General features: G+C 39.1%; 1 protein-coding gene across 6 annotated transcripts in view; it reads left to right on the plus strand.

Annotated features, from left to right (window-relative positions):
• Nucleotides 1-15382, plus strand: part of LOC109925562 (spermatogenesis-associated serine-rich protein 2-like) — a 107322-nt gene that overhangs the window by 75562 nt on the left and 16378 nt on the right. For all 6 annotated transcript variants that reach the window (XM_048618971.1, XM_048618970.1, XM_048618972.1 and 3 more), the window contains one exon: nt 13825-13883. In XM_048618971.1, the coding sequence (XP_048474928.1) occupies nt 13825-13883 (59 nt within the window). The remainder of the gene's footprint in view (nt 1-13824; nt 13884-15382) is intronic.

The following is a 15382-nucleotide window of genomic DNA, read 5'->3' on the forward strand; positions in this document are numbered from 1 at the left end:
TCCCGCTCCGGGCTTTCCACCCCACACCATCCCTCCGCCCGCAGTCCTGTGCCGGGCTTTCCACCCCACACCATCCCTCCGCCATCTCACCGGCCTGCTGTCACCACTCACTCTTCATCCGCCGCCATCACTCCGGCCCACGCTCAATCCACTGTCGACTCACGACAAAACCTGCGCATTCAGCTCTCCCCACGTGCTTCCCGGTCCCGACCCAGCTCCTTCACAGGGTAGGTAGTTAAAATGGGGATAGAATTACTGCAGAGGGAGAGAATAGAAGGGAGAAAGAAAGGAAGGAAAAAGAGAAAGAGAACTGGCAAGTAGAGTGGTGCTTCAAATGGAGCGACCTACCTTGCCACCATCTTTCTTGTCCATATCGTAAGGTCAGAATGTTCACTGTGTTCATCGCCATTTGCAATTCCTCAGGTACTGAAGTAATCTCTGTCTAAATACAACAAGACCTGGACAATATCCGGGCTTGGGCTGTTAAGTGAGAAGTAATGTTTGTGCCAAACAGGTGCCAGGCAATGATCATTTCCAACAAGAGAGGGTCCAATCATTTACCCTGACATTCAATGGCATTACCATTGCTAAATCTCTGGCAAGTAACTCCCATCCTGATTCCCAAAGCCTGTCCATCATCTACAAGCAAGAGTTTGATGATAAATCCTTACTTGTCTGGATGGGTGCAGCTCCAACAACACCCAAGAAGCTTGACCATCCAGGACAAAGCAGCCCAGCTGATTGACACCCTATCCACCACCTTAAACATTCACTCCCTTCATCAATGGCAGCTGTGTTTACTGTTTACAGGATGCATTTATGGTAACTCGTCAGTGCTCCTTCAACAGCACCTATCAATCCCACAGCCTGTACTACCTAGAAGAACAAGGGCTGCAGACATGTGGGAATGCCACCATCTGCAAGTTCTGGTCTAAGCTGCACACCATCCTGACTTAGAAATATATCCCTGTCCCTTTCGTGTCACTGGGTCAAAATCCAGAAACCACCTCCCTAACAGCATTGTGGGTGTCCCTTCACCCCCATGGAATGCAGTGGTCCTAGAGGTGGCTCACCATCACATCAAGGCATTTTAGAATGGACAATAAATGCTGACCTAGTCAACAATGCTCACATCCTGTGAAAGAATAAAAAAAAACAATGCAGAATTGGCCTGTTACACCCCAGAGCTTTCAGCATCATCATGAGTTCCACAAGACACTAGGTACAAAGTCTTACAGAAATAATCGACAGTCTGTGACTAAGGTTTATCTGCACTAAGAGAAAACTTTGTCATAACATGGTACTGATTTGAAACTTTATAAAACAAACTGGTACAGTCTATGTGTGTGGTGATTCTATAGGGTGCATCGGTCCAAGTAGTCATTTGCTCTTTCATCTACCTGGAGTCATTGAAATTTCTACACCAGAGAAAATTAGATTATTACCAATAAGATGGTGATTTGAATTGTCATTTTATGACCCTGTAACTTAGCGGTGAAATATTACCGTCAAATCTTTGTTTTATGGACATTAAGAAAGTACTCGATAATATTCAGTAGCCATAGAGAACATGAGGATCGGTTATATTTGTGGTGATTTGTTGTGGATTGAGTTTGAAGTTTCAGCTTAACCTAACAAATGAAGGGGGTCAGGTTATTTGAAACAAAACTTACTGTGAATCACGTTGTATTCTGCAGTATGAATATGAGGGATTTGGATCACTTAGAGTCACTTTTTTACTAAATGGATTTTATTCTCAGATATTACAGTACTCACTGAATAAGTGTTTATCTCTTGGCTTTCTACTGTGTTATTTCACATGTTTCAAGTCACTATGCAGCTTTTTGACCTTTTGAGAGTTTTGGTGATGTTGTAGATCTACAGAGCAAAGGCAAAAATCATATCATCATTTTGGCAGTAGCCTCAGATTATATTCCTAGGACAAAGAGAAGCAGTAACTATATTCCACAGTATTGTAATTAATAAAATCAAAAGCTAAAATTCAATCATAAAAATTCCACAAAGGTTGAAGTCTACATCTTTTCAAAGCTTCATGTGCTGGAGCACAGATTTGTATCTGCCTTACTTGGAACATTTTTCTGCAACTTAAAGGTCATTGAACCCAACTGGAAGGAGTAGTTACATTTACTCAGCTGTATCACTCTTCAACATACTTGTAATTTGTGGTTATCAGCTTCTGTTTATTGCTAAGCAACAGGAATTTGAAAGTCCATTCCTCAAATGTCATGTGATATACGTGAAAACTGAACTTGAAACTAATTGGAAAGGTAGGGCCACCCTGGAGGTATTACATAGTACTTTGTGACTGAATTTAACAAAGAAAAAATTGCAAGGTGCATTAGAACAACATTGTACACTTTTGCATAGTAGTAGGATTCAAGTTTGGTTCCCTTCAGGATAAGGGTGAGGCCGTGGTGATTGTCTACAGAGGTTTGGAGGTTCAGGTGCATAGATCTTCAAAATTTCATGAACAAGCGCAGAACATAGTCAAGAAAGCTACTGGAATGCTGGCTGTTTTGTTTAGAGGACTGGAGTATAAGGATGCTGATGTCATGTTGCAGTTATACAAAACCCTGGTTAGACCCCACTTGGAGCACTCTGAGCAGATCTGGGCACCACACTTCAGGAAGGATGTATTGGTCTTGGAGGGAGTACAATGTAGGTCTACAAGAATGATACCTGAAATTCATGGCTTAAGTTACGATGAGAGATTACACAAATTAAGCCTGTTTTCTGTAGAATTTAGAAGGTTAAGGGGTGATCTGATCAAAGTCTTCAAGATATTAACAGGAAGAGACTGGGTAAATGAAGATAAACTATTTTAATTGGTTGGGGATTCCGGAGCCAAGAGGCAAAAATAAAAATTAGGGCCAAAACAGTCAGCAGCAATGTTAGGAAGCACTTCTGCACACAAAGGCTGAAAGATGTTTGAAACATTCTTCCACAAATAGCAGTGGATGCTGGATCAGTTGTTAATTTTAAATCTGAGAATTTTTTGTTTAGTGAAGGTATTAAAGAATGTGGGCCAGAGGGAGGTGTATGGAGTTAGGCCACAGATCAGCCATGATCTCATTGATTGGTATAACAGTCTCAAGGGGCTGAATGGCCTACTCCTGTTCCATTGTTCCTGTCTACCTTTGTTGCATAAGGTGTCAGGCCTGGAGAAACCAGCCGTACAGAAAAGATGCATTAAGAAAATGTTTCATTGATCTAGAAAAAATATTATTTTGTTTCTATTATGCAGAATAATTTCCTTTTAATATAACTTGCCAGAATTTTTTAGTTGGAAGTGAGTAGAGAAATAAATAGAAGCCTACACACATTTCCAGTCATGTAGGAGAAATGTCAGTGACATTGAATTGAGTGTTTATTTAATATAGGCAGATAATCAATCAATTTCAAAAATATCAGTTTTTTGATTTGGACTCCCTGTTCTCTTAGAACCATAGTGGTTGATTTAATCAAATAAGTGCTTTAACTGTACATTAATTGTGTGTCTATCTGAGGAAATATAACTCATCCGTACTTCCTTTTCAAGAAGGAGGAGAAGAAAGAAAGTGTTTATTTGAAAGTAAGAAAGAATCAAGACAAGGAGAGCAAATGTACATAAAAATTAATTTGTCTGTGTTCTTGCACTAATTTTAATCATACACAAATATAATTAGATCCAGGAGAGGAAGGAAAACTATTGGGATGAAAGAACTTTTTTCTTTATATTTCATTCGCGGGTGTGAGCATTACTAGTAAGATCAGCAATTATTGCTGAACCCGGTTACTGTGGGAAGGTGGTGGGCCTATACAGGTTGCATACTGATATAACTTAACAGCTGCTACTTAAATTTAAACGGTAGCTAAGAGTATGCTATGTTGGTATGCAACTAAAGTCACACCTAAGACAGACTGGGTAAGGACTGGCAGCATTTCTTTCCTAAAGGGCATTGGTGAACAGTTGCCATTTATAACCATCTAGCTCCCAAATTTATGTAACCTGACTTTGTAATTTAACTGTTTGTCATCCTATATCATTCTGTGAATCTGCACTGTTCTCCCTCCAAGGCCAAGATATCCATGAGATTGAATGCACAAAACTGAATGTAGTAGCCTAGGTAGGGATCTGGCCAAGGCTCTGTACAGTGAACTATAATTTCCTTGCTTTGTATTCCAGCTCCATTAAGATTAACATTTTGATTACCTTTTGTACCTGTACATGCATTTTTTTTTTTTGGTGATTCATGTACCAGTACATAAAAACATACAAGTTTGGAGCTGGAACAGGTCATTTGGCCCCTCAAATCTTCTGCTATTTGACAAGATCTCGACGGATCAAATTGTGGCCTCAACTCTACTTTCCTACCTGTCCCTATTCCTTTGACTCCCCTATCAATCAAGAATCTATCTAACTCAGCCTTAAAAATATCCTATGACGTTGCCTACCCTGCTGTCTGGGGAAGAGCATACCGCAGACTAATAACTGTCTGAGAGAGAAACAAATTCTCCGATTTAAAACCCTTTTTAATTGGCGTAACCCCATCTTTTACAATTGCACTCAATTTCCCTCACATTAAATAACATTCTATTAGCTTTGCTGTACCTGCATATGAACGTTTTGCGATTCACACATCAGGACACCCAGATTCCTCTGCATCTCAGAGCTCTGCAAACCCTCACCACTTAGATTTCTTTTGTTCCCCTTGCCAAAAAGGACAATTTCACATTTTTCCACATTAAACCTCATTTGTCAGATCTTTGCCCAGTCATTTAATCTATCTATATATCCTTTGAAGCCTCTTTACGTCTTCATAACTTACTTTCTTACCTACCTTTGCATCATCAGCAAATATAGCAACCATGACTTTGGTCCCTTTTATCCAAGTATATCAATTTTAAGTAGTTGAGGTCTCAGCACTAATTTTTGTGTAACATTAGAGTTGCAGATTACAAAGTTGAACTTGCCAACCAACTCTGTTTTCTGTTAGCTAGCCAGTATTTCACCCCTACACTGTGAGCTTTTATTTTCAGCAATTGATGTAGCACTAAATCAATTATCATCTTGAAATCCATCAATTCCCCCTTTTTTTCCCCACAGCACATTACTAGAAGACCATAAGATTTAGGAGCAGAATTAATTCATTTGGCCCATCAAGTCTGCTAAGCCATTCAATCATAGCTGATACTTTAATCCAATAAATTGGTTGAAACGTGATTTTCCATCACAAAACCATTTCTAACATCTTCCCTGTGACAGAAGCTAAGCTAACTGGCCTCTAGTTTCCTGTGTTCTGTTTGCCTTCCTTTTCAAATATAGGAGTTATATTCATGGTTTTCCGATGTTCTAGAACATCATCTGAATCCAGGGAATTTTGGAAAATTAAAACTATTGCATCAACTATCCAACTAGCCACCTTTAAAACCTTAGGATCAAGTCCATCAGGGCCCAGGGACTTGTCAGCCTGCAGCTCTAACAATTTGCTCAGTTCTACTTCCCTGGTGATTAGAACTTTCCCAAGTGCCTCCCTCCTTTCCCTTTCCTGATTTACAGCAATTTTTGAGATGTTACTCGTACCATTTCTAGTTAGCTTTCTCCTGCACTTTAATTTTTCCCTTTTTTGTAATCTTTTAGTCATTCTATGCTGTTAAGACCATAGGACATAGGAGCAGAAATAGGCCATTTGGCCCATTGAATCCACTCCACCACTCAATGAGATTGTAGCTGATCTGATAATCCTCGACCCCAATTTTCTGCCTTTTCTCCATAACCCTCGATTTCCTTAATTGTTAGAAATCTGTTCATCTCAGACTTGAATGTACTCAACGGCCCACTCTTGACAGCCGTCTGTGGTAAAGAAGTCCACAGATTCACTTTCTTCCGAGAGAAGAAATTCCTCCTCGTCTGTCTTAAGTGTGTGACTCCTTACTCTGAAATTATGCCCTGTCGTCCTAGACCCACTTTCAAGGGGAAACAACCTCTCTACATGTATATTGTCAAGCCCCTGAAGAATCTTGTGTTTCAGTAAGGCCTCCTTTCGTTCTCCTAAACTCCAATGAGTACAAGCCCAACCTATTCAATCTCTCCTCACAAGAAAACCCCTCCATATCCAGAATAAACCTCGTGAATCTTCTCTGGACTTTCCCTGAGATCAGTATATCTTTCCTTCGATAATCACAGCATTCCAGCCGTGTCCTGACCAGTGCTTTGTATAATTTTAGCAAGAAGTCCCTATTTTTATACATCTTTCCCTTTTAATTAAAGGCCAATACTCAGTTTGCCTTACTGATAACCCACTGAACTTGGTTGTGATTTTTCTGATTCATGCATTAGGACCCTCCAAACCTTTGTGCTCCAGCTTTCTGCAATCTTTCCCCAACTAAATAATATACACTCTTTTTTTTCCTTCCAGTCCCCAAAGTGCATCACCTCAGGTTTTCCGATATTATATTCCATTGCCAAGTTTTTGTCCATTTGCTTAACCTGTCCATATCCCTCTGCAGCCTCGTGTCATCCTCACCACTAGCCTTCTATTTTTGTGCCATCCACAAACTTGGCAATGGCACATTCACTTCCCTCATCCAAAGCATGAATTCTTATTTGTAAATAATTGTGGTCCCAGAACTGATGCATGTGGCACACTAAGAATTATAGGCTGCCATCCTGAAAATGGCCCCTTTATTCCAACTGTTTTCTATTAGTTAGCCAGTTCTCTCTCCACGCAAATATACTACCCACAACACCATAGGCTCTTACCTTTATTAAGTAGCCTTATGTGTGGCACTTTGTTGAATTCCTTTTGGAAATCCGAATGTACTTTATCTCTACTGATTCTGCCCTGCTTGTTACCTCAAAAGGAATGTAATAAATTTGTCAGGCATGATTAACCCTTCATGAAGCCATGCTCTGATTATATTACACATTTCCAAATGCTCTGTAATGACATCTTTTATGATTTACCCAATGACGGATGTTAAGCCAACTGGCCAATGATAACCAATATTTTGTCTTCCCTCCCTTTTTGAATGAGGTTGTTATATTGGCAGTTTTCCAATCATCTGGGACTGTTACAGAACCTAAGGATTCTTGGAAGATTACTACCAGTACATCCACTATCTCTGTAGATACTTCCTTTGTTAAAATCCGAGGATATAACCCATCAGGTCCAGGGGCATACCTGCCGTTAGCCCCATTAGATTCCCTAGTACTTTTATCTAGTGATAGTTTTGTTTATTTCTCCCCATCTCCCTTTTACTCCTTAATTATTTCGTAATTTTGGAATGCTATCATTATCCTGTGTAGTGAGAACAGATGCAAAGTATTTGTAAAACTCCTCTGCCATTTCCTGGCTCCCCATTATTACCTCGCCAGCATCATTCTCAAAGGGGCTTATGTTTACTGTTGCCGTTCTCTTCCTCTAAATGTAAAAAGACACTCATTTTGTTTTGATGTTACTTGCTAGTTTGTTTTCTCTCTATTATTTTCTTGGTCATCATCCTCCCCCCACCGACCCCGTGCACTTGCTGTGTGCATGGATCTATTTAGGTGTTGTTCTATCAGCCCTTTTCCAATATACTGATATATCAATATATTGAAATCACAGAATAAAACATTAGGAACGTTTAGCAGTAAAACATAATTGGAAGCTGCTTTGCATATGTGATCCTAACAAACCTGTGCACATTCCCAAAGGAAAAAGAAAATTGAGGAAAATAACACTGCCTTTTGATTAGAATATTATTTTGTTCTCCAGCCCACTTTTATTTTACTATTGAGGTGTGGCTGAGAATTGTTGGGAGAGTACAAAATAAGAAGGTCCTTAAACTTAATGACTCCACAGCTCTCCAGTAGACACCTTTAGATTTGGTTCTTGTGTGAACTGTGACACTTTACAACACAATTTTTAAAAATTGTAACTAAAATACACAGGGTAACAAAACTAGGAAACATGTATCATGTATTCCATTTAACAATTTTTAAGAATTTTTTATAGCAGATATATAACAGCATTTAATCCCATTTACATCCTCTTTGCTTGTCAGCCCATTATTTTCTTCTCTCCCACCAATTCGTAAGTCTCTTGAGCACCATTGCATAATATAGTAGTTGCTAGATGTCTTCTTATATTTTCATCTGCAACCCAATATATGTTACTTGAAATTTAAAAATAGATAAAAGATACAAATTGAGTAAATCAGTGAAGTAACGTGCTAAAAGCATGCAGACAGACAAGATCAGCCATCTAGATTATGTTCTGTTAACCAAACTGCATTCTATTTCTGTGGCATCTTTTATACTGTTTTCTGGTTCCTGATTGAGAATGCGTATCCTTTCACATGCCAGAAATGTTTATCTAATGGTTTGTACTTTTAGAGCAAGGAAGAGTCTCTTAAAAGCACTGATGGAAAGGTTTACTATGTCCGAACAGGTGCAGAAAGTAATCACGAAGGTTGGTCTTTCCATCTAGAGGACTGGTGTACAAGGATGCAGTTGTACAAAATCCTGCTTACACCCTACTTGTGAGCAGATGTAGGCACCACACCTTAGGAAGGATATATTGACCTTGGAGGGAATACAACATAGGCTTACAAGAACGGCACCTGGACTTCAGGGGTTAAGTCATGAGGAGAGATTATACAAAATAGGCCTGGTTTTTTTTCTAGACTTTAGAAGGTTAAGGGTGATCTAATCACAGTTTTGAGGATATTAATAGAAAAAGACCGGGTAGATAAACTATTTCCACTGGTTGGGGATTCTAGAACTAGGGGGCATAGCCTAAGAATTAGGGCCACACCATTCAAGAATGATGTTAGGAAGCACTTCCACACACACAGGGTGGTAGATGTTTGGAACTTTCTTCCAGAAACAGCAATTGATGTTCGATCAGTTGTTAGCTTTAAACCTGAAATAAAGTTTCATTGAGCAAAGGCATTGAGGGATATGGACCAAAGGCAGGTAAATGGAGTTAAGCCACAGATCAGCCATGATCTTGTTAAATGGTGGAACAGCCTCAAGGGGCTGAATGATATACTCCTGTTCCTATGCCATCTCAAAATTTGGATCTTTGTGTAGCCACTTTTTTTTCCTTCTCCATGCATTGAACATGAACTAAATCTTTGTAGTTTTTTTTTGAGCGTTGCTGTCATTTGAACATCCTGGAATTCTAATGCCATGTTATTTTTTGTGATAACATTAGCATTATACTAGATTTTATTTTCCCATGTGGATGACATTATATCTTTTTCGCAAAATCTGCTAAATGTGGTGAAAACACATTGTTGATAGTAAGTGAATAGAGTATTGTGGTAGAGTGTCATTCCCTCATTAAGAATAGTACAAAAACAACTTTTATCATTTTTACCACAGTTGGTTCTGCAATGGATGTCCACAGCGTGTTTCACCACATTCAGCAGATTTTGTCATTGTTGATATGAAGCAGCCTAATAAGAATCTAAAAGATGTTGTCAGTTGGGTCTGATGGCAATTTGTTCTAGAAAAAATGCCAGGCATGAAAAGTCTTTGGGAATGATTCCGTTACACTTTATAGCCATTGGGTCAGTTAAAGAGTAAATCTGTTTGTATAAACTCTTTTCATGTGTGTGAACTCAACCCTTGCAAAAGCACTGTGTCTGTACAGAAAATTATTATGCAGCTATCAGGGAATTTTAAATGGTAGAACATGGGTTGTACATAAGATTTGAAGGCATAGTAGCTAACCGGTTTGGGTGTTAGACTAACAACTTACAAGTTGTGTTTAAATCCCAACATCTATGAAATTGAATTCAATAAAGTAGCCAGCAAAGGCTAAAACCCGATTGCCTTAACAATATTGTTCCAGGGAGGGAACCTGTTACTACATTATAAACACTGGTTTCACAATACATGATTGATGCTGATAGATGGGCAAAAGTTCAGCCTGTTCTCCTGTTTCCCCATCCCAAGAAGAAAAATTATTTCCTAACCCTAACCCTGTCACCGCCCATTTCAACTCCCACCTCACTCGCCCTCTGACATGTCCGTCCTCGGTCTCCTCCAGTGTCGCAGCAACTTGGAACACAGATTTGAAGAACAACATCTTCTGCCTGGGCACCCTACAGCCCAGAGGACTGAACATTGAGTTCTCCAATTTCAAATAACCTTCCCACCCATCCCCCGGCTCCCTTTCCAGCCCCACCTCCTCCCTTCCATTCCACCTTCTGACCCTCCCTTCCAGCCACCAACCGGATTCATCACTCCTGTCGACCAAACCAGGTCGTACCTACCACCAGTGTCCATCTATTTAAAGTTTTAGTAAAGATCTGTAGCTCAGGTTGTGGATGAGGTTGTTGACTTGCTCATTGAGCTGGCTTGTTTTCGTTCAGACGTTTTGTCACCATGCTAGGTGACATCATCAGTGAGGCCTCCGATAAAGTGATGTTGTACTCCACTTGGACCGAACAGTATAAATCCCAAGTGGAGTACACACAAGAACACAAGAACTAGGAGCAGGAGTAGGCTGTCTGGCCCTTCGAGCCTGCTCCGCCATTCAATAAGATCATGGCTGATCTTTTCGTGGACTCAGATCCACTTACCCGCATTCTCACCGTATCCCTTAATTTCTTTATTGTTCAAAAAAAAATCTACCTTTTTTTTAAAAAGCGTTTACTGAAGTAGCGTCAACTACTTCACTGGGCAAGGAATTCCATGGATCAACAACCATCTGGGTGAAGAAATTCCTTCTCAGTTCAGTCCTAAATCTGCTCCCTCTAATCTTGAGGCTATGCCTCTTGTCCTAGCTTCACCTGCTAGTGGAAACATCCTCTTTACTTCTATCTTATCTATTCCCTTCATAATTTTATATGTTTCTATAAGATGCCTCCTCAATCTTCTGAATTCCAATGAATATAATCCCAATCTACTCAGTCTCTCCTCATAAGCCAACCCCCTCAACTCCGGAATCAACCTAGTGAACCTCCTTTGCACCCCCTCCAGTGCCAGTACATCCTTTCTCAAGTAAGGAGACCAAAACTGCACACAGTACTCTAGGTGTGGCCTCACCAGCACCTTGTACAGCTGCAACATAACTTCTCTGCTTTTTATTTCAATCCCTTTAGCAATGAAGGACAAAATTCCATTTGCCTTCCTAATTACTTGTTGTACCTGCAGACCTACCTTCTGTGATTCATGCACAAGGACACCCAGGCCCCTCTGCATAGCAGCATGCTGCAACTTTTTACCATTCAAGTAATAATCCTTTTTACTATTACTCCTACCAAAATGTAGAATAACATCGCTTTACTGATGATGTCACCTAGCATGGTGACGAAACGTCTGAATGAAAACAAGCCAGCTCGGCGATCAGCGTCCACCTGTCACCATCATTATGCTCCCCCCTCCATCTGTAGCTGTCCCTACCCCGACATCCAGCCCTGAATAAGGGTAATACCCAAAACGTTGACTGCTCCTTTCCTCCAGATGCTGCCTGACCTGTTGAGTTCTTCCAGCCTCCTGTTTGTCTATCCTCCAGCATCTGCAGTTTTTTGTTTGTTTGTAACCAAGCATTACCGTAGTAGTTTGGTCATTGGTCAACACCACTTTGCTCATTGGCAAAGCAAATTGCAAGTGACATTGGCAATGCCCAGACTTTATGGTGTATCCTGCTACATAACTACCAGCTGGCACAGATATAGCACAATTAAAGGATTGAGAAATATTTTTTGCCATTTGTTAAATGAATTCAAATAATAAATCTAGTTCACTAAACTGTTCATAATTTGAAACCAACAATCTTAATCAGAGAGGCCACAGGCAGGCTGGTTTCAAAAATGGAAAAAGTCATGGTGTTGCATTGGAAGATGCGTGAGACATGGAGTAGAGGTGAGGATATTTAACTTTGTTGTAATGTACTGGGCTGAACATGCTTCATATTGACATGTTGGCTGCTTGGAATGGAATCAACATGTTTTGTTTCCCAACGCTAAATTTGATGCTTACAAAAGTCACTTTCTTAAAGAAAATAAAACAGAATTAGGTTCTTTTGTCACATGTACTCAAGTACAAAAGTACAGTGAAAAGTGTACAATGTCGCCCCTCATGGTGCCACCTTAAGTACAAAATACCTCGGTACAAATCTGAAGTACAAAGAAATGAAGGAAAAAGTTACATTACCTAACAGTGATTCATAGTAGAAGTTAGAAAATAAGATAGTTAAATGATAAACCTTACAGTCAGAGAAACAGGTTACAGATAAAAATTACATTGCAGTAGATCAGTACAGGGACTTCCACACTTGGTCTGACTGGCCTCGCCAGCTGCTGACCACCTGTGCTGGCACCCAGTCCAACAATTGTCCCCGCTCTGCTGCATGTCTCTAACCCGCTCCACTCCGTGTCTCTAACTCACTTCCAAACCACAGGAGAAAATTTTAAATCGTTTTCTGCTTTTTAACATTGAATTTGTTTGGTTCTTTTATTTGAAACAAATTTATTTCATTATCCTGCAAGTTTTCCCCTCCACTCAGCTGTGATGATCACAATGTTGGATGTATAATATTTATCATTGTGCTTAGCTTAAGTTGCTTGAGGAGTGGGATTTGGCTGCATGCGAGTGGAAATAAAAAGGTCCTAGCCTGTTCATCCATATTCTGAATAGTAATACTGCTGCTTCCCTTGAAATATTGTAACCTTTGAAGTAAAATGAAGGTTTTTGGCATAATTACAGTATTATCAATTAATGGTCTTACATTCTATTAATGTTTTTAGCTCTGGGAAAACAGATGTCAGTTGTATGCATGTGATGATTTCAGCTGATAGTAATACTGAATAAATCAGACCCTGGAAGGAAATCTGGCTTGATAAATCAAATGTTTAATTTTTGCAGTTGGGTTGACTTAGTGATTAGTCACCAAAACATATTCACACAAGGCTGTAGATGTACTTTAGCAAACAAATGCAGATTCATTGCACAGAAGAAATAAAACAAAGCCACATATATATAGACAGTTAAATCTTAACACAAACAGCAAAACAAATGATTGTATGAAAGTTTAAACCCAACTCTTTTTTTTCACAGATACTCAATTCCTGTGATATATCACTCCTATCCTAACTCTTTAAATTTATATTTAACTGCTTCTTCCCAGTTTCTTTTCCCTGAAATATGGAGACAGTTTGAGAATTCCCCTCCAGGTCTGCTGGAATGAACCTTTTGCAATTCTGATGGTCCGATTCTAAATTGGAAACTCAGATATAAATATTCCATCCATTGATACCACAGGTGTCTTGTCAGGTACATGACTGAAGACACATGCCTTTTGGAAATAATGTATTTAGGTCACTGTTCCAAATAACTTTCTGACCTTTCTTTAAAAAGAAAGCACCGTCACAAAATTGACCAAACTCTAGATCACAAATTATGATGATCTATGTTATACACCTTGTCTTACGTGTCATCATTTAAAACTTTGCCTGTCTGAAACTCATTAACTTCAATGTCAAAAGCTACACAGATGAAAGTTCAGTTTTGCTTCACACAACAAGGTTAGAACTTCTTTTAAAAAGCAACCTTTTCATTCCTAATTATCCGTGCAACCACTTTAAGCATAGTGAAAAATGTAATATCGGGTTACTTGCAAAGGAGAAAAGGAATTTAATAACTTAATTGGTATCCCAAATCTTATAACAGTCCTAAAAGGTTATTGTTTAAAAATCTGACCTTAGTCCTTTCCTAATATTCAGAAACTGATTTAAATCAATCATGGTTCAGCATTACATCCTCATGGGGCATCACTCTTAAAAGAGTGGAAACCAACAAATAAAACTCTCACGCTTTCATTGCAGTTTTATGGACAGAGAAGTGGCACTGTTGGGAGAAATGGATAAAGTCAAAGCAGCAGCATGTAAGTGTTCAACTATTTTACAATTAATAATAAGATTTTTTTTGGGAATTATTGTTCCATAATCTGCCACAGCATGTTTCTGGTTATGTTTCTGTTCTATTAAACTCTAGGCCTTTAATGTGGTGACAAATGATGGGATGGAAACGTGCTTCACCATATTTGCTGATGACACAAAGATAGACAGTATTGCAAGCAGTGTAGATGGAATTGTAAAGTTACAAAAAGGTATTGACAGATTATGGGTCCAAAAACAGGGCACTTTATAAGCGATGATAAACTAGAAACAGTAAAGGTCATAAGAGACTTTAAAGTTTCAGATAGGTATATCATTGTCAAGAATAAGTCCCGAAAATAATCAAAAAGTCTAGTAGATTACTGACTTCTGCATCCAGTGGACTAGAATACAATGAATTACAAATCATGTCTCAGCTATACAAAGCTGTCATTAAACTGCACCTAATGTACTGAGAGTAGTTCTAGATACTATACCTTAGAAGGAAATATTGACTTTCAAGGAAGCACAGCTTAGATTTATCAGAATCTGGACTCTCCAGGATTAAATTGCAAGCAAAAACTACACAAACCAGGCTCCAATTCCTCAAAATTTTGAAGGTTAAGAAGTGATTAGATTAAAGTTTTCAAGGCATTAAGGGGAACAGATAGGTTAGATAGAGAGAAACAATTTCTGCTGGCTGGGGACCCTTAGAGTAGGGAATGTAGTCTAAATATTAAAGCCACACATTTCGGAAGTGGAATTAGTAAACACTTACACACACACACACACACACACACACACGCACAAGCACACTTGTTTGGAACTCTTCCACAAACAATGATTGATGCTGGATTAATTGTTTGATTCAAATCTGAGAGTGATAGATTTCTGTTAATCACAGTTATTAAGGGATTTGGAGCAAAGGTATGTATATGGAGTTAGACCATGAATCAGTTGTGATGTTATTGAATGACAGAACAGTCAAGGAACTAAATAATTTACTTTTGTTCCAATGAGACACAAATAAAATGGCAACTTTTTCAAGTGGATCTGAACTGGTTTCTGAAAAGAAAATGCTGGATGAGTCTGGATGATGCATGCTGAAGTGTGCTAAAAACAGCCCTATTTCCAGTTTTAATCTCTCCTTATGCCTGAATCTAAGTATAATTGCTTATTCCAGTGTTGACAGACTTATCCATTTTTAATAACTGAACATTATTTTCAATTAGGTGCAGATCCTTATCAATTTAGAATGTAAAAACTAAATGCATTTTGCTGTCTTGAAGTTTAATGAGAGACTGACAAGTGATTAACAGGCTCGATCTCTTTGCTTGTGGGGCTTGGAGAGAAGACTGAGGGGTGGACTTACAGAAGTTTTAAAATTTTGAAAGGTTTTGAGTGGATACAGAGAGGATATTTCCTCTGTGGGGAATAGCATAACTTGAGGCCATCAATATAAGATGGTCCCCAAGAACTCCAATGGAGAGCTCAGAAGAAACTTCTC

Source organism: Rhincodon typus, chromosome 41 (genome assembly GCF_021869965.1).
Source record: "Rhincodon typus isolate 14 chromosome 41, sRhiTyp1.1, whole genome shotgun sequence".
NCBI lineage: Eukaryota > Metazoa > Chordata > Chondrichthyes > Orectolobiformes > Rhincodontidae > Rhincodon > Rhincodon typus.